The sequence below is a fragment of the Macrotis lagotis genome, chromosome 8 (assembly GCF_037893015.1).
Source record: "Macrotis lagotis isolate mMagLag1 chromosome 8, bilby.v1.9.chrom.fasta, whole genome shotgun sequence".
Classification (NCBI taxonomy): Eukaryota; Metazoa; Chordata; class Mammalia; order Peramelemorphia; family Peramelidae; genus Macrotis; species Macrotis lagotis.
The window spans coordinates 60,383,999-60,409,182 of record NC_133665.1 but is presented as its reverse complement, the minus strand read 5'-3'; the positions used below and the strand labels follow the sequence as shown (position 1 = coordinate 60,409,182).

The 25,184-nt window shown below is 36.6% G+C and overlaps 1 protein-coding gene across 4 annotated transcripts in view; it reads right to left on the bottom strand.

Moving 5' to 3' along the window:
- LOC141495671 (phospholipid-transporting ATPase ABCA3-like) overlaps positions 1-25,184 on the bottom strand; it is a 249,062-nt gene that overhangs the window by 52,281 nt on the left and 171,597 nt on the right. For all 4 annotated transcript variants that reach the window (XM_074197271.1, XM_074197272.1, XM_074197273.1 and 1 more), the window contains exons 12-17: positions 24,775-24,925; positions 18,195-18,293; positions 16,763-16,925; positions 15,086-15,389; positions 2,324-2,597; positions 467-671 (exon numbers count right to left, since the gene is read on the bottom strand). In XM_074197271.1, coding sequence (XP_074053372.1) covers positions 467-671; positions 2,324-2,597; positions 15,086-15,389; positions 16,763-16,925; positions 18,195-18,293; positions 24,775-24,925 — 1,196 coding nt within the window. The remainder of the gene's footprint in view (positions 1-466; positions 672-2,323; positions 2,598-15,085; positions 15,390-16,762; positions 16,926-18,194; positions 18,294-24,774; positions 24,926-25,184) is intronic.

Sequence of the window (25,184 nt, the reverse complement as noted above, 5' to 3'; positions counted from 1 at the left end):
TTTGTATCTAATCTATTCCAGTGATCCACTTTATTCCTTAGCTAGTACCAGATTGTCCTGATAAGTACTACTTTATAATACAGTCTGAGGTCTGGTGTTTTTGCTTCTTTTTTTTATTTTTAGTGGGAATAGTTTCTCCTTCTAATTTCTAAGATAAGAGAACCACAACAGGGATGGTTTAATTAATGTGGATATTTCTAGTGATATCATCTCCATAACTTTGGGGTAAGATTTTAGGGAACAAATATATAGGGTCGTCAATCTAAAGAGGGTCATCAATATTTCTGTAGGTCCCAGAGAAAGTAACATTTTTCAAATGAGGGTAGGAGGATTCAGAAATTTCTAAATTGTGTTTAGGCAGAAGTCAAAATAGTCAGCTAGACTAGATTCAGGTCCTGGGCAATGTTGTTCAAAGGGGAAGTCTCTATGATGTGAGGGAGGATGGATCTCTCTCTGTCTCACTTACCAATATTAGCAAGCTGTTAATCAAGATGATGATTAAATCCCATGTTACAGAAGCGAGCCAGTAATGAATTGTAGAGATTCCACTGAGAAACTGGATATGTTTTGATCTTAAGACTCGCTCATTGATTGCTAGAATAGCAAATGAACTGATCATGAATGACATTCCCAAAATCAAGGAAATGGAAAGAAAATATCCCTTAGGGCCCCTATGAGAGACATGAGAAAAAAGGGATCAATAAATGATCAGTCAGTGACTACCTTCAAGAGTCAATAATATTTCATGGTCCTGGGATTTTATATATTTGGGAACCCCCTGTATGCTGTGATTTAAAAGGTAAGTCTTAGAAAACTCTCAAAGACTCTGGTAATTTAAATAATTTGTCTGTGGTCATGAGTCCCATTCCATGCCATTTTCTTCTTCAGATTGCCTGCTTTATCATATCCCTCCTTACTTATTTTCAATGTCTTCCCATCTAATGGTTGTTTCTCTACTGTGTACAATCATGTCCATATCTCCCCTATTCTCAAAAAAACTCATAACTTTATCTAGCTATTCTCACTAGCTATCATCTCAGATGTCCTGTTTATAAACCCCTGGAAGAGGCAGTTGACAATTGATACCTCCTTCTCTTCTTAATTCCCTAGTATGGCTTCTGTCATCATCAGTACAACTGCTTTTCAGAGTTACCAAACTTAGAAAGAGAAAATATTTCTTTGGTGGCAAATCTACTGGCCTTTTCTTCATTCCCAATCCTTGACTTAGCTTGAGCCTTTGGTAATAAACACCAATACATACATATATACACACATACATATATCTATCCATCTATCTACATACATATGTATGTAAAATCATTCTGTATATGCTTCTATTTATCTGGATGCAGATATCTTCCTTCATATGTCCTTGTAGTTAATTTGGATATTAATAATTATAAAAATGGCTTATTTGCTCAAAGTTGTTCTTAAATTGCAGTTACTGTATATTGCTGTTACTATAAATTGAGCTTTTTTTTTAGGTTTTTCAAGGCAAATGGGGTTAAGTGGCTTGCCCAAGGCTACACAACTAGGTAATTACTAAGTGTCTGAGACTGGATTTGAACCCAGGTACTCCTGACTCCAGGGCCGGTGCTTTATCCACTGCACCACCTAGCCACCCCATGAATTGATCTTCTTAAAGTCAAGTCTAATCTTGTCACCCCACCATTCAATAAAATTTAATGGCTCTGTATCACCTCCAGAATCAAATTTAAAATCCTCTCTTTGGCATTCAAAGGCCTTCATAACCTGCTCCCCTCCCTTTCCAGTTTTTTAATTTTTTTTTATACCTTATTCCTCTCCATGCACTCAGTGATCCAGTCATCCTGGTTTCCTTGATGCTACTCATTTGCCATCTCTCAACTCTGGGCATTTTCACTTGCTGTTGCCCATGCCTGGAAGATTTTCCCTCCTCATTTCTGCCTTTTTGTTTCCTTGACTTTTGTCAAGCCCCAACTAAAATCTCTCCTTCCACCAATTCCCTCTATTGGTTAGCTCCAATTTATTTTGTCCATAGTTTGTCTGTCCATAATGATTTTGCATATCGTCCTCCCCATTAGACTGTGAGCTTCTTGAGAGCAGGGAGTAACTTTTGCCTTTCTTTGTACCACCAATGCTTACCAAAGAGTCTGGCACACAGTAGGCACTTAATAAATGCTTGTTGACTGAAATAATCTGGTAAGTCCTAGAGGCAAGATTTGAACCCAACTCTCCTAACTCCCAATTCCATCACTTTATCCACTAATTTAGGTGCCTTTAACAGTATAATGTTTACAGAGATATATTGTCTTAACTTCATAAGAAGGGAAATTACACATACTGAAAGAGCTTAGAAATGGAAAACTTTTGCTCAGGGGGATGCTGAGGGCTGTTGGTGGCTGTAATGGAAGCCCTGTGTTCAACCAACAACTTGTAGAGAATATTATCCGTCATTGCCAAGGCCATGGGAGCAGTATGGTAAGGCTGGTTATTGAATAAAGTAGTGACGATTATTTTATCATTCTCATCCTGAAAGGATATTGCCATAAGAAAGGTTTCATCAAAGATATCAGATTCCTCTTCTGCCTTCAGCATCAGGAAATCTTCTAAAGAATCTAGGATTGGGAAACAGCATTACAATATCACTCAGCTGGCATTGACTGAGTACCTTCTATGTCCACAGCATTAAACCAGACCTCATGATGTGAGGACAATATAAACAAAATTGAACACACAAGTCACAGACTGTCAGACAGGGAATAAACTTTACTTCTAAACCTTCATATGAATCTCAGAAAGAGAATATAAATTCTCTAAGGTCACACAAATACATCATCTGGAGACATAAACCACAAAATGTTAGGAGATTTATACATTCAGAAAATATAGGGTTTGGCAGAAACTATCTGAACAAAATTCTTCTCATACAAATAAAATCAAATCTAAACAATTGGAAAAATGTCAATTGCTCATGGGAAGGCTAAACTAATATAATAAAAATGACAATTCTATCTAAATTAAATTACTTATTCACTGTCATACCAATCAAACTACAAAAATTTTTTTTTACAGAGCTAGGAAAAAATTCATCTGGAGCAACAAAAGGTCAAGAATATCAAAAGAATTGATGAAAAAATGGAAAGGAAGGTGCCTTAACTGTACCAGATCTAAAGCTATATTATTAAAGTGGCAGTCATCAAAACTGTCTGGTACTGGCTAACAAATAGAATAATGGACCAGTGGATTACAACAGGCACAAAAGATACAGTAGAAAATGATTACAGTAATCTATCTTTGATAAAGACATTAGCTCCTGGTACAAGAAAACCCTCACTACTTGACAAAAACTGCCAGGAAAACTGGAAAATTATTTGTCAAAAGCTAGAAAAAGACCCACATCTCACACCTTCTACCAAAATAAGGTTGAAATATATACAGGATTGGAACATATTAGGAGAACAAGGAATGGTCTATTTGTCCAGTCAATGGAAAGGGGAGAAGTTTATGACTAAACAAGAAATAGAGAACATTATAAATTACAAAATGAATGATTTTTGTGGTGGCTAGGTGACTCAGTTGATAGAGTACTGATCCTGGAGTCAGGAGTACCTGAGTTCAATTCCAGCCTCAGATACTTAATAACTACCTTAGCTGTGTGGCCTTGGGCAAGCCACTTAACCCCATTGCCTTGCAAAAAACCTAAAAAAAAACCGAATGATTTTTATTATATTAAATTAAAAAGCTTTTGAACTAATAAAACCAATGCAATAAAGATTAGAAGGAATATAGAAAGCTGGAAAACAATATTCACAGTTTTCCTTCTGATAAAGGACTCATTTCTAAAATATATAGAGAGAACCAAATCAAATTTGTAGGAATACAAATTTGATAAATGATCAAAGAATATGAATGGGCAGTTGTCAGATAAAGAAATAAAAGCAATTTGTAGTCATGTGAAAAAATTTTCCAAATCATTATAGGTAAGAGAAATGCAAACAACCTTGAGGTACCACCTCACAGATATCAGATTGACTAATATGACAAAAAAGGAAAATGATCGATGTTGGAGAGGATGTGGGAAAACTGGTATACCAATTGGTGAAGTTGTATAACCATGCCCTAAGGGCAATAAAACTATTCATATATCCTTTGATCCAATAATACCCCTACTAGGTCTGTATCCCAAAGAGATCATTAAAAAGGAGGAAAGACCCACATGAACAAGAATATTTATAGCAGCTATTTTTGTGGTAGCAAAGAATTGGAAATTGAGAAGATGTCCATCAATTGGAATGGCTGAACAAGTTATGGTATATGAATGTTATGGAATATTAATGTTCTGTAAGAACATGAGCAGTGGACTTTAGAGAAACATGGTAAGAATTGCATGAGCTGGTGCTGAGTGAAGTGAACAGAACTAAGAGAACATTTTACACATTAACATCATTGCAAGATGATCAGCTATAATGGATGCAACTCCTTTCAGTAGTTCACTGATCAAGAACAATCTTGAGAGACCTGTTAAGGAAAATATTATCCATATTCAGAGAAAAAAACTATGGATTCTTAATGCAGAGCAAAGCATGCCATGTTCACTTTTTAAAAACTTCTTGTTTTTCCTTTCTTTTTCATGCTTTTCCCCCCTTAGTTCAAATTCCTCTTTCACAGTATGACTAATTTGTAATTATATTACACATGATTGTACATGTACAACTTTCACTGCCATGGGGAGGGGGGAAGAAAAGGGAGAATGGTAGAAAAATGTGGATCTCATAAACTTGCAAATGGATGAATGTTGAAAATTGCCTTTTCAGGTAATTGAAAAAATTAAATAAAATTTCAAGGAAAATTTACTTTGGGTCAAAAAAAATATACTCTGGACATAAGACTCTCTGGAAGTAGAGATGCTGCCCCACATCAGGGAACATTGAGACCCCAGGCCTCATCTCTGTGAGTGAGAGAATTGTTAAAGGTTTCCTCCGGGGGAAAAAAATGACACAGTCATTCTGGAAGAGGAAGAGATCCATCTCTGAGGGAGTTTGGCCCATAGATATAGGGGAGCAGATGACTGACTAATTCCCAAACACAGAAAGCAGTTGAGGGGATGCAAGTGGTATTAGGCAGGGCAGTGGCTGAATTGTCACAGTGGCAAAGAGAAAGAGAGCAGGGAGACCACAGTTAATGAATAATGAGAATGTTGGCCCTGGAGCTATGGGCAATGGGCAATGGGCAAACTACAAGATGCAGGAATATCAGGAATAAGACCACTATAAAGGGAAAGGATGGTAGCACTCTGAGGTAGGACCCCAGTCACTCTGCCTTACTTATGATTATGAATGCTAGATTTGGAAGGAGCCTTAAAGATGACATAGCCTAATCCTATCATATATTATAAGAGGAGGAAACTGAGGTTTAGTCAGGAAAAGTGTTTGCTCCAGATCATACAACAAATTAGAGGCAGATTCAGAATAATATTTTCCTGATTCTCACTCTAGTGTTCATTCCTCCATCCTTAAAATCACAAACAATAGACAAAAAAGCATGTGAATTAGTATAGTGCACAGATCAGTTACCTACATTATCTATCAGTAACCAATGGCATGATAACCTACAGATATATGAAAGAATTTTAGATAGTACACTATACTTACAGTCACTCAAATCTTAATTTGCAAAGTAGATAAAGTCTGTGTTTATATCTAATTGCTTATTTTTGGTTGTATAACCTTTCTTCTCTATTTCCCATATGTTATTTTTATTTTAAGAAAGAAAAAAATAATCATTTTAACAATAAATGGTTATTTACCCTGTGTACCTTTCAGATATTTTCTCTCAACCTCCCTCTCTATTTGGGTACTGTAAAGTTTTGCTGGCTTTGTGTGTGTGTGTTTTAAATACCAGTTCTCCACTTCTTGCCTAGGCTAGAAGTCCAAGACTACTCATGGGTATGGTTCCATTACTCAGTGACCAGTGCAGGAGTTCTGGCTCATTTTGTTTTCAGTTTGGGTGGGTTCATTCTTAGGCAACCCGATCTCCTTCCCCAGCTCTACTTGACCTCTCAGATTTTGGAAGCTTATACCATATTCATGACCAACTTAATGTAGGCATCCAACAAGCATAACCAACGCTAGCTCAGAACCCATGAGCTAAAGAGATCCACTATCTTCAGACTTCCTGGAAGTTGGGATTATAGGCATGTCCCACCATGCCAGGATTGATTTTTTTTCCCAAAGGTTTTCTAAAACCTGACAAGCACTAGGGTTTTATATTTTCTATAACTCTCAGTTAATTGAGAAATTATAATAATAATGTTCATAGCAGAAAATTACCTTCAAAAACCTGTCTGGAAGTAGAGCCAAAATGGAGGAATATCAAGAGCATTCCAGTCAAACTTCACCTACACTTGGGGAACAATGCACTGTGCATCTAGTCATAAAAAGCAAAGTCAACAGAGGGAGCCCCATGCCATCCCAGAAGGGACTCCCTTATACCAGAGGACTGTCCCAAAATAAATGCCCATCAGTTGGGGAGTATTGTGATTTAAGATATAATAAGAAAAAAATGGATTCAGTAAAACCTAGAAGACCTATATGAATTGATATAGAGTGATGTGCACAGAATGTTGTACACAGTAACAGCAATATTGTCATGAAGATTAAATGAAAAATACTTTGCTACTCTGATCAAGACAATGATCCATAACAATGCCAAAGGACTCATGATGAAAAATGCTATCCAAAGAAGTGATGAAAATTGAAGCATACTTTTTCATTTTATTTTTCCCTCTAACATGGCTAATGTGGAAATATATCTTGCATAACTTCATGTGTATGAATAATAGGTAACAATTCCTTGCCTTCTCAATGGATGAGAGAGAGGATGAAAGGAGGGAGAGAATTTAGAACTCAATATCTTAAAATGAATGTTAAAAAAATCCTGCTTATTTCTTTCTCAGATTTTCATTGAGTATACCCTCACTGTATAAATCAATTACTTTCATAAAGATTTTATAGATATGATAAAGAAGGTCTCCTTCCCCTTACACTTTTAAGATAAAATTCATGAGATCCTCCTCCCCCAATTACTATTTATCTTAGGAATGAATTTATGAGCACTTTTAATACTAAACAATATATAAAGAATGCACCTTAAAAGGATACTATCAAAGAAAATGATAACAATGAGACAAATATGCCAAAACATGTAGAATGCAGCCAAAGCAATTCTTATGGGAAAAAATCTTAATCTGCAAACCCATTCATTAACAAAGGAGAATATAGAACAATGATGGAATGAATCTAGGTAACAACAACAACAACAACAACAACAGTGAAATAATAGAAAAGTGAAGCAGAAGCTCCAATTACATTTTTAAAAATAGAAATTCTATTCCCTCTGCCTCCTGAAATTATTTTGTATTTATTTATCCTGTACATGTTGTATCTCCCCAATAGAATATAAGCTCCTTGAGGGCAGGGACTGTTTGGTTTTTTGTCTTTGTATACAGAGTACCTAGCCCAGGACCTGGAACATTATAGGCACTTAATAAAAGTTTTTGAATTGTTGAAAAAAAAAGAAATTATGAAAACCAAGAAGTCTCTCTTTCCTTGTGCTATCACTAATCATGTCTTGTCATACACTATTCTTGTACTTTCTTCCTTTTTCCTATAATGATGAACAGAACTGCAGAAACTCATGAAACAGTATTGACTGTTTAATGACAGCCCACTATGAAGTTATATTACATAATCCCAATTGGGCTCCCATTGCACAAAGCAAAATTTTTATACTTCCCTCCTCAATTCACTATTCTGCTCATATAGCAGCTATGATAAATCTTACCTTCCCTCTTTAAGTGTCTCATGTTTCTGTGTCTGACTGTATATGTATAACAGCTATGTTATTCTAATTTTTTAAAATTTTGGTTCAAAAGACATGTGATTTCAGGTACATGGGAAACTTGATTGTATGGGAAACAGATTGACATCTGTTTAGTAGAGTGTCTTGGAAATTAGTCAAGTCGTAGAAAATTGCTTGGAGCCACTGAAAATACAAGTGACTTATCCAGCATCAATAATTCCTTGAAAATGGTCCAGGCAGCAATGTGATGAAGTGGAAGGAGCACTGGATCTGGAGCCAGGAAACCCTGATGTTAAAGCCAGTTCTAAAATGGAATCAATCCTAGCATGACCATGGACAAGTCCCTTTACTTGTCCAAGCCATAGTCTTCTCATTTGCTAAATGAGAGAATTATTGATCTCAAAGGGCCCTTATAGCTCAAAAACCTTTGATACTGAGACTACCAGACAAGATGGTGGAGAGAAGACAGGCACAGTTCTAAAGTCTCCTGATCTTTCCCCATCTATCACATGAAACAAACCTCTTAAAAGAAATCTGACCCACAAAACCCAGAAAGAAAAGCCAGGAGAAAGAACATCTACCTCAGGTTTTGTCTCCCCCAGCAGCACTGGACAAATTCAGGTGGGTGAGTCTGGGCTCAGAGGGAGGATAAGCTCTGGATCAACCAGATTAACAGCTGAATTGGAGCCGGGAGTCTGAGGGTTGGAGAGCTGGACCTGCTGGACCAGCATGGGGCTAGAGGGCAGGGGCTTGAGTCAACTAGGGAGTAGAGGCACTGGTGTTGGTGCTGTCCCCAGGAGCTTTTGGACAGGGCTGGGGGGAGAGTTCCGGAGCAGGAGAGCTGGGGACACCATCCCTGGGCTCCTCTGGTCTGAGGAACACAGTCCCATTACAGCCCAGACCTCTTCCCAGAGCAAACGAATGCAAACTACTTCTGCCTCAGGTCCAGGTGTGTGAGCAGAAGAACCAGCCCAACTGAGGAATGACCTCAGGCCAGGGTAAAGCCCACCATTGATTGAAGGCAAAAGAATTTAATAGCTCCAACTCCTCCCTTCAAGCAAAGGGAGAAGGCCTCAATCAAGGTCACAGACACTCCAGAGAAAGCAACAAACACCTCCTACTGGCCAGCCAGAGAAATTGCACTCAGTGAGTAAAGCCTTTAGTGTTCCCAAGACCCTGTGAACCAGCCCCTCCCCAACTCAAGGTCATAGCAAAATGAAGAAGGGTCAGCAGAAAGGTGGATCCATAGAAAAATTCTTGGAAGGGAAAGACCCTAACTCAGAAAGACCTGGGACCTCTGAGGAGAATATGATATGGTCTTCAGCACAGAAGGACTTCCTTGAAGAAATAAGGAAGGAGCTTAAAAATCAACTGGAAAATTTGGGACAGACAATACCTTGCAACAAGAAAACAAAACCTTAGAAAGTACAATTGGACAAATACAAAAGGAGAATAAATCTCTCAGATCATCAATTGGACAATTACAAAAATGAGAATAATTCTCTCAGATCCTCAAATGGGCAAATGCAAAAAGAAAATAATTCTCTCAAAACCTCAATTGGCCAAATGGAAAGCTCTTTCAAAAGTAGAATTAACCAATTGGAAAAGGAGTTGCAAAAGGTTAATGAAGAAAACTCCTCCCCTCAAAAAAGAATGGAGTCTACAGAAACTAATGACTCCATGAGACAGCAAGAGCGAGTTAAACAAAATCAAAAAATAGAAAAAAAATAGAAGAAAATGTAAAATACCTCATCAACAAAACCACTGACCTTGAGAATACATTGAGGAGGGGCAACCTGAAAATTATAGGACTTCCCGAAAACATTGAAGAGAAAAAAAGCCTGGACTTAATATTATAGGATCTAGTGATGGAAACTGCCCTGATATCATGGAATTGGAGGGCAAAGTAGTTACTGAAAGAGTACATCAATCTCCACCAGAAAAAGATCCCAAAATGAAAACACCAAGGAATGTTGTGGCCAGATTCCAGAGCTATCGAATAAAAGAAAATCCTGCAAGTAGCCAGAAAGAAACAATTTAAATATCAATGAGCCACAGTAAGGATCACTCAGGACCTGGCTGTATCAACATTAAGGGATCGAAGGGCCTGGAACGAGATATTTCGAAGAGCAAGGGAGCTTGGAATACAGCCAAGAATCTACTTTCCCCACAAAGCTGAGCCTTCTCTTCCAGGGGAAAAGATGGACATTTAACAAAATGGAAGAATTCCAAAAATTCCTGATGAAAAGACCAGAGCTAAACAGAAAATTTGGACATCAAACAGGAGGTTCAAGAGACACATGAAAAGGTTAAAAAAAAGTGGGGGGGCAGTAAAAGGAAAAAAAAACTGCTATCCAGTAAGTTGAAACTGGCTATATCCCAGCATGGGGGAAAAAAGATTCTCATAAATCTTGAGAATTGTAACTCTAATAGAGAGAATATACCTAGCCAGAAATGAAGGACATTCATGACCTATCCATGAGACTGCTATCTAAAGATATGTAACTGGCTTCAACACCACTTGGGAGAAAGACTCTAATAACTCTCAGGAATTTTGACTCTATTCGATAGAATATACTGAACTAGAAGGGACAGACACTCAAAATTTTCTATGGCTTAGATAGAATGATCTAAAAAACACTACCTCCTTAAAAAGGGGGACAGGAAAGAGACTGGAGGAGGGAGGGGATTGAATGGGGTAAATCTCATTATACTAAGAGGTACAAAAACCCTATGGTAGTAGAGGGGAAGAAGGGAACAGATGAGAAACACCTGAATCTTCTTCTCATCAGACTTGGCTTAAAGTCAACCTACACATACTCAGTTAATTTATGAAACATCTAACCTTTCAAGTATTAAAAGGGGAAAAGGGGAGGTGGATAGAGAAAGGGAAGGGGAGTGTAGGGGAAAAAAGGGGAAATAACAAAAGGAAGGGAAGGGAAAAGGGAAAGGGGAAAGAAAGGGGAGGGTGTGATATAGGAGGGCAAACACACTGAAGGAGGTGGTATTCAGAAACAAAATACTCAGGAATATGGATAAAGGGGGGGAAGGGGGAAATACAGAGGGAAGATAGCACGGAGGGCAATAAAGAATTAGTAATCATAACTTTGAATGTGAATGGGATGAACTCTCCCTTAAAACATAAGCAAATAGAGTGGATTAAAAACCAGAATCCTACAATATGCTGCTTACAAGAAACTAATTTGAAGCAGAGAGATACATATAGAGTAAAGGTAAAAGGTTGGAGCAAAATATATTTTGCTTCAGCTGAAGTAAAAAATAGCAGGAGTAGCAATCCTTATCTCAGACAAAGCAGCAGCAAAAATAGATAGCCTAAAAGGTACCATAGACAATAAAGTCATTTCAATACTGAATATAAATATGCACCCAGTGGGACAGCACCCAAATTCTTAGAGGAGAAGCTGAAAGAACTACAGGAAGACATAGACAGCAAAATTCTGCTAGTGGGAGACCTCAACTTCCAGCTCTCTGATCTACATAAATCGAATCATAAAATAAACAAGAAAGAAGTTAAGGAGGTAAATCGACTGTTAGAAAAATTAGATATGGTAGACTTATGGAGGAAACTGAATGGGGATAGAAAGTAATATACCTTTTTCTCTGCAGTACATGGAACTTATACAAAAATTGACCATGTACTAGGACATAAAAACCTAATGATCAACTGCAGAAAGGCAGAAATAGTGAATACATCTTTCTCAGATCACAATGCAATAAAAGTCATATGCAATATTGGGCCAAGGAGAAATAGACTCAGAACAAATTGGAAACTGAATAACCTCATTTTAAAAGATGAGTGAACCAAAAAACAAATTATAGAAAGAATTAACCATTTTATTGTAGATAATGATAATAATGAAACAACATACCAAAACTTATGGGATTCATTCAAAGCAACTCTCAGGGGATATATTATAGCTTTAAATGCTTACATGAATAAATTGGAGAAAGGGGAAACCAATGAACTAAATATGCAACTAAAAAAATTAGAGAAAGAACAAATCAAAAATCCCCAATTAAATACCAAATTAGAAACTCTAAAAATTAAAGGAGAAATCAATAAAATCGAAAGCAAAAAAACTATTGAATTAATAAATGTAACCAAAAGTTGGTATTATGAAAAAAACCAATGAAATTGATAAACCTGTGGTCAATTTGATTAAAAAAAGAAAGAAGAAAACCAAATTGCTAGTATCATAAATGAAAAAGGTGAACTCACCACCAATGAGGAGGAAATTAAAGTAATAATTTGAAATTATTTTGCCCAGCTCTATGCCAATAAATTTAATAATCTAAATGAAATGGATGAATATTTACAAAAATATAAGTTGCCCAGGTTAAATGAAGAAGAGATTAAATACCTAAACAACCCTATCTTAGAAAAAGAAATTCAACAAGCAATCATTGAACTCCCTAAAAAAAAATCTACAGGGCCTGATGGATTCACAAGTGAATTTTATCAAACATTTAAGGAACAATTGGTTCCAATTCTATATAAACTCTTTGGAAAACTAGGGAAAGATGGAACTCTGCCTAACTCTTTCTATGAAACCAATATGGTGCTGTTACCTAAACCAGGAAGAGTTAAAACAGAGAAAGAAAATTATAGACCTATTTCCCTGATGAATATAGATGCAAAAATCTTAAATAAAATCTTAGCAAAATGATTACAACAAGTTATCACTAGGATAATACATTATGATCAAGTAGGATTTATTCCAGGAATGCAGGGTTGGTTTAATATTAGGAAAACTGTCAGTATAATTAATTATATCAATAATAAACTTATCAGAAATCATATGATTATGTCAATAGCTTCTGAAAAAGCTTTTGACAAACTATAGCACCTATTCCTACTAAAAACACTAGAGAGCATAGGAATAAATGGACTGTTCCTTAATTTGAAACCATCAACAAGCATTATATTCAATGGGGAGAGGCTAGAGGCATTCTCAATAAGATCAGGGGTGAAACAAGGGTGCCCATTATCACCCCTACTATTCAATATTGTATTAGAAATGTTAGCTTTAGCAATTAGAGAAGAAAAAGAAATTGAAGGAATTGGAATTGGGAAGGAAGAGACAAAACTCTCACTCTTTGCATATGACATGATGGTCTACCTAGAAAATCCCAAGAAATCATCCAAAAAACTACTGGAAACATTTAGCAATTTTAGCAAAGTTGCAGGTTATAAAATAAACCCTCATAAATCCTCAACTTTTCTATATATGTCTAGCAAGATACAGCAGGAAGAGCTAGAAAGAGAAATCCCATTCAAAGTAAACTCAGACAATATAAAATACTTGGGAGTCTATTTGCCAAAACAGACTCAGAATCTTTTTGAAAATAATTATAAAACACTTCTCACACAAATGAAATCAGATTTAAATAACTGGGCAAATATCAACTGCTCATGGATAGGTAGAGCTAATATAATAAAGATGACAAATCTACCAAAACTAAACTATCTGTTTAGTGCCCTACCAGTCAAAATTCCAAAAAATTACTTTAATGATTAGAAAAAATTGTAAGTAAATTCATATGGAGAAATAAAAAGTCAAGAATTGCCAGGAGCTTAATGAAAAAAAAAAGTGCAGAAGAAGGAGGCTTAGCCCTACCTGATCTAAAATTATATTATAAAGCATCAGTCATCAAAACTGGTTGGTATTGGCTAAGAAATAGAGTGGGGGACTAGTGGAATAGACTAATCTGCTGTTTGATAAACCCAAAGAGTCCAGCCATTGGGATAAAACTCCCTCTTTGATAAAAAATGCTGGGATAATTGGAAGTTAGTATGGAAGAAACTTAGATTAGACCAACACCTAACACCCTTTACCAAGATAAGATCCAAATGGTTACAGGACTTAGACATCAAAAACAATACTATAAGCAAATTAGAAGATCAAGGACTAGTTTACCTGTCAGATCTATGGAAAACGGAGCAGTTTATGACTAAGGAAGAGTTGGAGAACATCACCAAAAATCAGTTAGATGATTTCGATTACATTAAATTAAAAAGCTTTTGCACAGATAAAACCACTGTAACCAAGATCAAAAGAAATGTAGTAAATTGGGAAACAATCTTTACAAGTAACGATTCTGACAAAGGACTCATTTCTAAAATATACAGAGAACTGAGTCATATTTTTAAAGCAAAAAGCCATTCCCCAATTGACAAATGGTCAAAGGATATGCAAAGGCAATTTACAGATGAGGAGATCAAAGCAATTCATAACCATATCAAAAAATGCTCTAAATCATTAATTATTAGAGAAATGCAAATTAAAGCTTCTCTGAGGTAACACTTCACACCTCTCAGATTGGCCAATATGACCAGAAAGGTTAATGATCATTGTTGGAAGGGTTATGGTAAATCTGGGACACTATTACATTTTTGGTGGAGCTTTGAACTCATCCAACCCTTCTGGAGAGCTTTTTGGAACTATGCCCAAAGGGCAACAAAAATATGCATACCCTTTGACCCAGCAATACCACTTACCGGGTCTATATCCTGAAGAGATGATGAAAAAGGGTAAAAACATTACTTGTACAAAAATATTTATAGCAGCCCTGTTTGTGGTGGCAAAGAATTGGAAATCAAGTAAATGCCCTTCAATTGGGGAATGGCTTAGCACGCTGTGGTCTATGTATGTCATGGAACACTATTGTTCTATTAGAAACAAGGAGGGACAGGATTTCAGGGAAGCCTGGAGGGATTTGCATGAACTGATGCTGAATGAGATGAGCAGAACCAGAAAAACACTGTACATCCTAACAGCAACATGGGAGTGATGATCAGCCTTGAAGGACTCACTCATTCCATCAGTGCAACAATCGGAAACAATTTTGGGCTGTCTGCAAAGGAGAGTGCCATCTGTATCCAGATAAGGAGCTGTGGAGTTTGAACAAAGTTCAAGGACTATTCCCTTCAATTTAGAAAAAGACAGATATCTTATTGTCTGATCTTGTTACCTCTTAGACTTCTTGTCTCTTCTCTAAGGATATGATTTCTCTCTCATCACACCCAATTTGGATCAAGGTACAACATGGAAACAATGTAAAGACTGACAGATTGCTTTCCGTGGAGGGGTGGGGTGAGGGAAGGAAGATTGGGGAGAAAATTGTAAAACTCAAATAATATCTTTAATAAAAATTAATTTAAAAAAACCTGTGATACCATAAATATTCACATACTAGCAATACCTTTACATGTAATCCTTACCTCTAACTTCCAGTGGCACGTGTCCCTCATCTTGAATGGTGTTTGAAATGTGATCTGAGAGTTTGGGATGCAAACTAGAAGACTTTGAGATGAAGAAAGGCACAGTTGTATGACCATACTGGTTCAATCTCAGAATTAAGGAGGGGATTTCTGTTCCTCCTAAATTGATTTTAAAGCACTCAATAATGAATATAACACAGAACAGAGGAATAATTGCCTGTGCTAATGTCATCTTCCAGTTGCGCCAACTGAATAAAACCTTCTTAATAAATATGGCGTAGAATTGCTGGCAATGAAGCTTGAACTACAAGACAGAGGAGAAACTAGGAATTATAATGGTTACAGATACAGGTAGGTAAAGCAACTCCAAATCATTTGCAATGTATGGCTCAATAGTTGCTTAGTAGTAGAAAGATAACACAAGATATTTAAGGGATAACTTTGACCAAAAGTAAAGATAAATGTCACAACATAAGCATCCTGGCACAAGGTATTTCATAAAATGATAATTCCTAATTTATACAGTGCTTTAAAAGTTCACCAAAAAAAGTTTCTAAAGCACTTTACACATCTTAGCTCAATTTTTCTGTAGGATAGATAGGGTAGCTATCATTATTCCCATTTTATAGATGAAAAAATTGAGGTCCAGAGGCTATGACTTATTCATAATAATACAACTTTTCAATCAGTTATTAAATAAACTTTGTTAAATAGCACTATGTAGCAGATAGTGTGTTGGGGATGCAAAGAAAGACAAAAGATGTGGCCTGCTTTCATTAGATCTATAGCCCATTTACCAACCATTTCTCCTACTTCATTCCTGAACAGGAACTGTTCAACCTCTGTCTCAAGAAAAGCAAATAGACTGAACTTATCAGCTGAGATCATCTCATTAGAAAAATAATCTCTAAAAAGATAAGAGATTTATGACTCTTACACACTCTCTCTGTCTCCACTGCTCACAAATTGGCTTAATCTTTTTAAAATGCATCTCAATCTTTCCAGATATTCCAAAATACAAAGAACATTCTGATTGCTGTCTCTCACGAATCAGTATTTCTAAATGCTTAGTAAGCCCTAAGTTTCACCTCCATAGATAGTAGAAAGAGCATAAAATCTGGGGTCACAGGGTCTGAGTCCTGGTTCTATTTTTTATTCACTGTGTGATTACAGTCAGTCCATCCAACCTCTCTGAGCTTTCTCTTCTTCAAAATATAAAATGGGAATAAAAATATCTATACATATTTCTCATAGGGTTATTGTGAAGATAAAATGAGGTACTATACAAAAGTTCCATAGAAATGCCAGCTCTTCTTGAGAAAGTACAATGAGCATTGACACTTTTTTTTCCCTACTATTTCTAATGCTTTCAGCCTTCTCCTCTGCCTGGTTAGAGTATCAACATGATCTTTGCTATGACAATACTAATAGCTCATTGACACTGAATACAGCACTTTTGAATTTACAAAATGCCAGCATTATCATACTATACACATTTTATAGATAAAGAAATCTAGAAACAACTACAAAAGCACAAACCAAGTAAGCAGACTATATGACATCTTTTCCTTGTTGAATCTGTTTAGCTCTTATGAATGTTTGAAGATCAAATAAAAAAATGGACTTAAAACTATTTGTAAGCATGAAACGATAAATAAATGCAAGCAATTCCCAAACCTTTGATACTTCTAAGTGCGAATTGTTCTCGTTCTCAGTATCCTCAGTCTTCTTGAAGTCAGTGAGATCTATTTTCTTCTTTGATTTGAGATTGTGTTGGTCTACTAAAGAAGGGAGTTTGATGGCTTGGAGATCCAGATTGGAATCGACCTGTTTGATAACCCTAAATCAAGAAACCATACGGAATAAATTTCATTATATTTGCACAGGGAGGTGTCTACCTCTCTGCCTCTATCCATCTCTCTCTTTTTAAACTTTTTTTTTTTGCAAGGCAATGGGGGTTAAGTGGCTTGCCCAAGGCCACACAGCTGGGTAATTATTAAGTTTCTGAATTCAGATTTGAACTCAGGTACTCCTGACTCCAGGGCCAGTGCTCTATCCACTGCGCCACCTAGCCACCCCTTGTCTGTCCATTTCTTATTGGGTTCTTATCAAGTTGATTTTCAGTACACCTCTGAGAACATGACTCTAATTAGGAAAAGCACGCACACACACACACACACACACACACGACTGGGTCCATAATTTCAGAATTGGGCTAATGTGGACTAATAATAAAAACATCTAAAGATTAGTTCACAGTGATATACATTATAGGCCTAAAGAGGTAGGTGCAAATGATGTGGGGGAAAAAAGATGTATCAATTTTTAGAGAAGGAACTCTCCATTCCTTATCAGGACAAATAGTCTTTGCTGAGAAGAATGCTACTTGGCTTTATTAACTTCCATACTTAAGTTTTTTTCAATAGGTTGGCATACAGATACATGCATTTTCCTATATTTTGTAGCTAAATTTTATTTTAATTTGGAGAATGTTATCCAAGGCAATACAAAAACTATCAAATGAAAAGAATACTTAGCACTCTCATTAAAGTGGGGGGAAAATTGGATGGTTACTAGGACAATCTAATAACTAATAATAATCTTGTTTTATTAAATATTTTTGGAATGAATGAGTCATTTCCCAAACTCTTGAAGTAGCAAAACTGTCTAATATTCCTTAAAACTAAAAAGAAACAAATATTTCTGTAGAAAATAACATTATCAATTAGTCTGGAAGGGAAGTGAGAAATCCAGGATTTTTTAGTACCAAAAACAAGTTAAGAAATCCAGGGATATACAGCAAGATTCATATTAATTTTAAAACTTGAGCTTAATATCTTTGGAACATTCTCCTGGAAATGATGCAGTATGTTCTACCTGGTTTTTTTGCCTTCATTCTCTAACAGCTCCCTCTCTATCTCTTTGATCGGATCTTCTTTTTGTTCCTGAAGTGAATGGTGTCCAATCTTCTGTCCTCAGTCCTCTTCTCTACTCTCTTTATATTTTCCTCTTGGTCGTCTAAATTTCTATTCCCACTCAACTAATATCCTTATGTGGTTGTATTTACATGACCACCACACCCTTCACCTAGGATAACCCCTTTACTCACCTAAGAAAGACTTCTTCCATAGTGGTGACAGAAACCCCAAAGCTAGAGATGCCCAGCTCCTTTTGTCTATCTTCTAGCTCTTCAAACAAAGCTTCAAAACTGGAAGAGGAGATTAAAAAATGAAAATCTAAAAAGTGTCTTCTTTCAGGTGATATTTTAGTACTTCTGGGTCTCAAGTGTTTTTCTCCTGGGATAGGAAGCAAGCACTTTATCCATTCTTTTTTTTTCTTTTTTTTGAAGAAAGATTTTATTTTGAATTTTACAGTTTTCCCCCTTATTTTGCTTCCCTCCCCCTACCCCCACAGAATGTAGTCTGTTAGTCTTTACTTTGTTTCCATGGTATGCATTGATCTAAGTTAAATGTGATGAGAGAGAAATCATATCTTTATGGAAGAAAAATAAAGTATAAGAGATAGCAAAATTGCATAATAAGATAACTTTTTTTTTTCCCTAAATTGAAGGTAAATAGTCTTTGGTCTTTGTTCAAACTCCACAATTCTTTCTCTGGATGGTATTCTCCATTGCAGACAGCCCAAAATTGTCCCTGATTGTTGCACTGATGGAATGAGCAAGTCCATCAAGGTTGATCATCACCCCCATGTTGCTGTTACGGTGTACAATGTTATTCTGGTTCTGTTCATTTCACTCAGCATTGGTTTATGCAAATCCTTCCAGGCTTCCCTAAATTCCCATCCCTCCTGGTTTCTAATAGAACGATAGTATTCCATCACATACATATACCACAGTTTGTTAAGCCATTTCCCAGTTGAAGGACACTCACTTAATTTCCAATTCTTTGCCACCACAAACAAGGCTGCTATGAATATTTTTGTACAAGTGATATTTTTACCCTTTTTTATAATCTCTTCAGGCTACAGACCCAGTAGTGATATTGCTGGCTCAAAGGATATGCATATTTTTGTTGTCCTTTGGGCATAATTCCAAATTGTTCTCCAGAAAGGTTGGATGAGTTCACAGCTCCACCAACAATTGTATTAGTGTCCCAGATTTCCTGCATCCCTTCCAACATTGATCATTGTCCTTTCTGGTCATATTGGTGAGTCTGGGAGGTGTGAGGTGGTACCTTAGAGATGAAGCAAGCACTTATCAAGAAACTTGAATGACCACTATAAGAAATATAAGGGCTAGAGACAGCTAGGTGGTGAAGTGGAAAGAACACTGGCCCTGGAGTCAGGAGAACTTGAGTTCAAATCCGACATCAGACACCTAATAATTACCTAGCTGTGTGCCCTTGGGCAATCACTTAACTCCACTGCCTTGCAAAAATCAATATGTGTGTGTACACACACATACACACACACATATATACATATATATATATATACATATGTATATGAATATATGTGGGCTAAGGAGGTGACAAAGATAAAGAGCACAAACCAAGCAAAATCCATTTGGGAAACTTCTGAATTAAGAACTGGATGCCAGTTTGAGGCAAAACACAAAAATATTATTTTCTGAAATGAAAAAAATCTATATTCAAAAGATTATTCTAATACTTAGGCTCAATATTAGTCATACAGTTGATGAAAGCCAGCAGAGATATAGCTTTTCCAAAGGGTTTAGTGAAATGGTTTATCAGGGGAAAATTTATGCCTCAGATCAATCCACAATATTATCATGAATGAATGGCAGCTTTCACACTAAAAACTTTCTGATTGGTCTTCTCTCAGGACTTTCTTCAGTCCATTTAATCCTCCATTCAGCTGCCTAAAGTAAAGCTCTCCCCATGTTACAGTGAGCAGCACCACTGAACCTCAACTCTCTCCACTCCACCCTATAGCACCGAACTCCTATTATCTCCACGATCTGAGAATCTGATATTTAAGAGCCCTTCATAACTTGGTCCTTCCTATCTTTCCAGTCTTCTTACATTTTATTCTAAGAAGCCTTTGGCCCAGCAATAGTGGCCTTCTTGCCATTCTTACACTCTACATTCTTACACTCCCAACTCAGTACATGTTCTCTGTCTTCATCTCTCCTACTTCTCCACTGCTAGTGTCTTCCCTCTTAAATCACTTTCCATTTCTACTTTATATATTTTCTATGTACACAGAATGTCTCCCCCATTAGAACCTAAGTTCCTTGGAGGTATTTAATAAATGCATGCTGACTAGTTGCTTGATACCACTTTCCAACTTAGCCTGTTATGAGAATTTAGTGTGGGGTGGTTTTCTCTTCTGTGTAGCAGTGATGTTCCCTATTATCTTTCTCCCAGTTTCCCAGGGAAATTTGTGATTTAGTAGAAGATTTCAATGGGTTAATTTCCTAATTTCAGATACCTCTATATACATGGTGATTTAACTTAGAGAACATAACTTATTCTGGGATCTTTGAAGAAGGAAAGGGGAGAAGGGACAAAGAAGAAAGGTGGAGAAGGATAGGGAAGAAAGGAAGGTGGGCAGGAGGAGAATGAATATATCAGATATGTTGTCAAATCTCAAAAGGGAAAACAGTTACTCATTCTGTCTGAAATTAAGATGACGCTTTTTGTGATAGCAGCAAAAATATGAGCAAGTCATGACAAAAGGATGTTATCTGCTGTCTAAGTTTGATACTCTTTAATTCTATATTTCTGATCAAAAATTGTTCTAATCAGTCTGTAATTGAGCTTTGTAAAGCTGATTGTTAGCTTCTGTCCTCTACTGTCTCTCTAGTTATAAATTTGAAGGCAAGCTCTGTCTTTGTGAAATAGCCTGTTTCCCCTCTAATTGCATCTGCAAGGTTGGCTTCACAATTGTGTAAACAATTAGAATGAAGACCATCCTGAGAAGGCAGGAAACTGTTCTGCTTATCTAGAAAAGAGCTTAAATAAATTCTTATACTTATGACATCTGGGAAAGGGAGAAATCCCAATTTTTTATGTCTATATCATATCTAATAACAAATATCTAGTCATAAGAGGAGACAGTAAGTCCTATTGCTAATTGGATCTTTGTCAGTTCTGATATAGAACAGACATTATGGATGGGTTAGAGAATCATAAAGTAATTAATGACACTTTTATTCACAAATGTGTAACCTGATTGGTGGGCCACCAAAATTTTATGGTTCTTTGATAAACTTCTATAAATATTGTCTATTTATTAAGCTCTTGGTTGGTATCTGTAATGATGCATCCACCCATGAGTTCTGGTAAGATCCCAGAGGATAAAACTTCATTAAAAACTTTTTAAATTTCATTTTTAGTCTAAGAAAATTTTGTTTAGAACATTGTGTTTTGCACTCTCTCTGTTTTTTGCTTTCTTTTCCTTTCCAAATCAATATTGCTACCGCTACTGGAGAAGTAAACCAATTTACTTTCTTGTGGCTCCTCTCAAAATCTCTGACTGAAATTGCCCTCCAAATATTGTCAGTAAACTTCTAGAGGACAGGAACTGAATTGCTTTTTTATATGAATTACTAATATTTTAACGGGGCAGTTGGGTGGTGCGGAAGACAGAGCCCTGGGCTTGGAGTCAAGAAGACTCATCTTCCTGAGTTCAAATCATGCTCCAGACACTTAAAAGTTGTTTGTCCCTGAGCAAGACACCAAACCCTGTTTGCCTTAGTTTCCTCATCTGTAAAATGAGTTGTAGTAGGAAATTGTAAACCACTCCAAGATCTTTGCCAAGAAAATCTCAAATGATTCGTGAAGAGTTGGACATGGTTGAATATAAAATCTGGTTTTGAGAGGTAGTATGCATTTAATAAATGTTCTTTCATTTATGCATCCATGCATTTATTCATTCTTTTCTTTCTAATTCAGACTTCTGGAGGAGAATCTAAGTTCCAGTGATCTACAAACCAATACTGTATGACTAAGGAGCAAAAACCAGTGATGCTTAAAATTAGCTGAGGATTTGTAGTTCTAAAAAGTTTGTGGCTGCTGTGTTGCAGAGAATTTAATTATCTAAGATAATTTAATTAATTAAAGAGTTGAAGACTGAAGAAAAATGTAGGGGCAGCTAGGTGGCATAGTGGATAAAGCTCTGGCCTTGGAGTCAGGAGTACCTGGGTTCAATTCTGGTCTCAGACGCTTAATAATTACCTAGCTGTGTGGCCTTGGGCAAGCCACTTAACCCCATTTGCCTTGCAAAAAAAAAAAAAAAGAAAGAAAAATGTACCTCCCCAATACTTCTTTACATTTTTGATATTCATGTTCAGGGAATATTCTCTTTGGTACCAAATTTCTGGGTGCGAGTGGGTATGGTGGGGAGAGTTTATACTATATTTTGCATTTTAATTCTATATTGTTAAAGCTATATGAACCAAGCATCCTAAATGTCTGAAACTATAAGATTTGAGGAGAAAGCTCTATGAGGGTACGATATTCTTAATGGATGAGGAGCATTAAACCAAAATCATAAATAGTAATTAATATTTCATCAGTATTTCATCTCATGAAGTGGAAGGAAACCTGGGTATTAGGTGAAAATATAGAATTCTTTAAGATATGTTTGGGTTAAGGAGTGATACCTGAGCTTGCTGAAGCTGTTAATGGGTGTGAATTAAAGAAACAAATGGAGTAGACTAATATGAGTCTCATTCAAACCCCTTGATTTTATTTATATAACTTATATTTGAGCCAATATTCTGAGAAAATATGCCAGTGACATTCACTTACCCCATGAATATGGCACATGCCAAAGTCTCAAGAGACAATGGCAGGAGCCTAGAGGTTCTAAGCTCTAGCCTGCCAGACCTGAGGAAAGCATATGTGAAGGAGGAGATTGATCGATGCAATCAAGTTACTCAACTCTACTTAAAGTGGTAATGATGCAGCAATTTATGAATATAGGAGATGTAATTAGAAATAAATTTGGTGGAAAGATAATAGTGTCTGTGCTTATCTGGGGAACTCCCTGTTGTTCAAAGTGACTGTATTGTTACATGTGAATTCCTCAAGATGGGAGTGGCCTTAGCTCACTCCTGGTTTCCAAACTACCTGACCTTGGCCATTGATGGGTAAAGCTTGCACTGGCATGACAGGAAATGACATCACACTTGGGACAGGAAAAACCAGCACATAGCTTGTCTATTGGAGAATACCTGGAGCCAGGTTGCTGGACCACTCTCTAAGTACCACCCTTGTCCTACCCACTACTGAAGTGGACTTCTTTACCTCACCTTTGCCTAAATTAGGCCATGTGCTCCCAAGCTTGGCCTACTGGAGAACCATAGGCCTCTATGCCATGTAGCTGGACTAAGCCAGTCCTTCTGGCTTTCCCTCTTAGTCAGGTCTCCTGGTTATTTTCCTTTTCAATTACTTCTCTCTCTCACTCAAACCTCACCTAGCCTTTTGTAATTCTTCCCTCAAGCTGGTAGGCTGCTTGCTACTTCTCCAGGAAGAGAAAAGATTTTAATCTGTATACATTGTAGGCTAGTATAATAAATCATGAGCAGTTTTAAAATTCCAGGGATATCTATCTATCTATACATACACATACACATACACATACACATACATATACATATACATATACATATACATATACATATACATATACATATATACATATACATATGTGTGTGTGTGTGTGTGTGTGTGTGAATTCTTTCACTTTCAAGGCCTCTCAGTCTTAAATTTGGCCATACCAACTCCTAGCAACACTAAGATGCTATGATGTTCTGACATCATAACTGAGAAGTTATCTATACTGAATGAAATTAATCATAGGCTCTATAAATGGTTCAAAAAAAGATCCTAAATTCAAGTTTTTTTGTTTGCTTGTTTTTGTTTTTCTGCCACTGGATGAATTTTTTTGCCATTGGATTGACATTACAGAGGAAGTGTCTTTGAATTGGTTGAGGAAACAGTCACAGAAAAGAGTAGGTCAGTTTGAAATCCAAAATTTTAAGTATCTAACAGCTTAGTGGCAGAAACCTCTAGTCAAGTCCTTGAGAAAGAAGGTCTTTGGTCTCCTTTCTATAACCCCATCCAGTGAAGCTGAAGGAGGATCTTGTGAACATCCAGAGGATCCTTGTCTTTTGATCAGTCACCTAACATCATTCCTGATGCAGTTAGGCTGCAGTGTCTGCACTGAGATCTGACTAGATGCAATGAAGAAAGGTGAGTTAAAGCACCTACAAGGAACCCCAAATCATTGAGGATTCTACCAAAAGGATTTCTAGGATCTATGAGTTATCTTATCCCCTTGCCATGCCATATTCTCTAAGCTTAATCCCAGTTTTCCTTGGACTCCTCCTTTTGTACTTGACGGAGAATATGCTACAGATTTTTGGAGTTCGGTTCATAACAACTGTATTTTTGTAGTACATATCTTCTTCTAAAAATTAAGTTTGACTAATTCATTGATATCAACTGAAAGCATGGTAATGGAGGCTTATACACTATAACAATAAATAAAAAGATACCTCTCCTCAAGTCCTGAGGACTATCCCTAAAGTTTTGGGGACTAGAATTAGCCATGTGAACTCTGAAAATTCAACTTATGGTTCAAGTGGGATCAGTGAGGGTAGGGAGAGAAGTTCCCACAGCTTTGCTACACCAGAAAATCAAGTCTGAAATCAAAGCAACTAAAAACCATTTACATTATGCTTACTGGATCTATCATACCTGTGTACATTTTCTTTGGGCAGGATAAAAGATAACTCAGCTCCTGAATTGCTTTCCAAAGAGGCATGTGGTATATGTGTGCAAACCAGCTGCTCAATATCTGAGACTTTACAGTGAGGCTCCTTCACCATGATCATATGATATCCTGCGCCTGAGAGAAGATATTTACAAAAACCAAATAAACAATTTTGGTTTTGACAGTTCCCTGCCTTATATCACTCTTGGACTTTAATTACTTTAAGTCATGACTTTTTAAGTCATCTCTCTAAGAGATATGATTTGATAGCAATTGTTAAGACCTTTATCTCTAAGAGTTCCTTGATCTTGCTCTGCAGTGTTGTCTCCATTACTCAACTGGATCATGGGTTAAGAGGAATTTTGGGTGGGGGATGAGATCTAATAAATAGAAG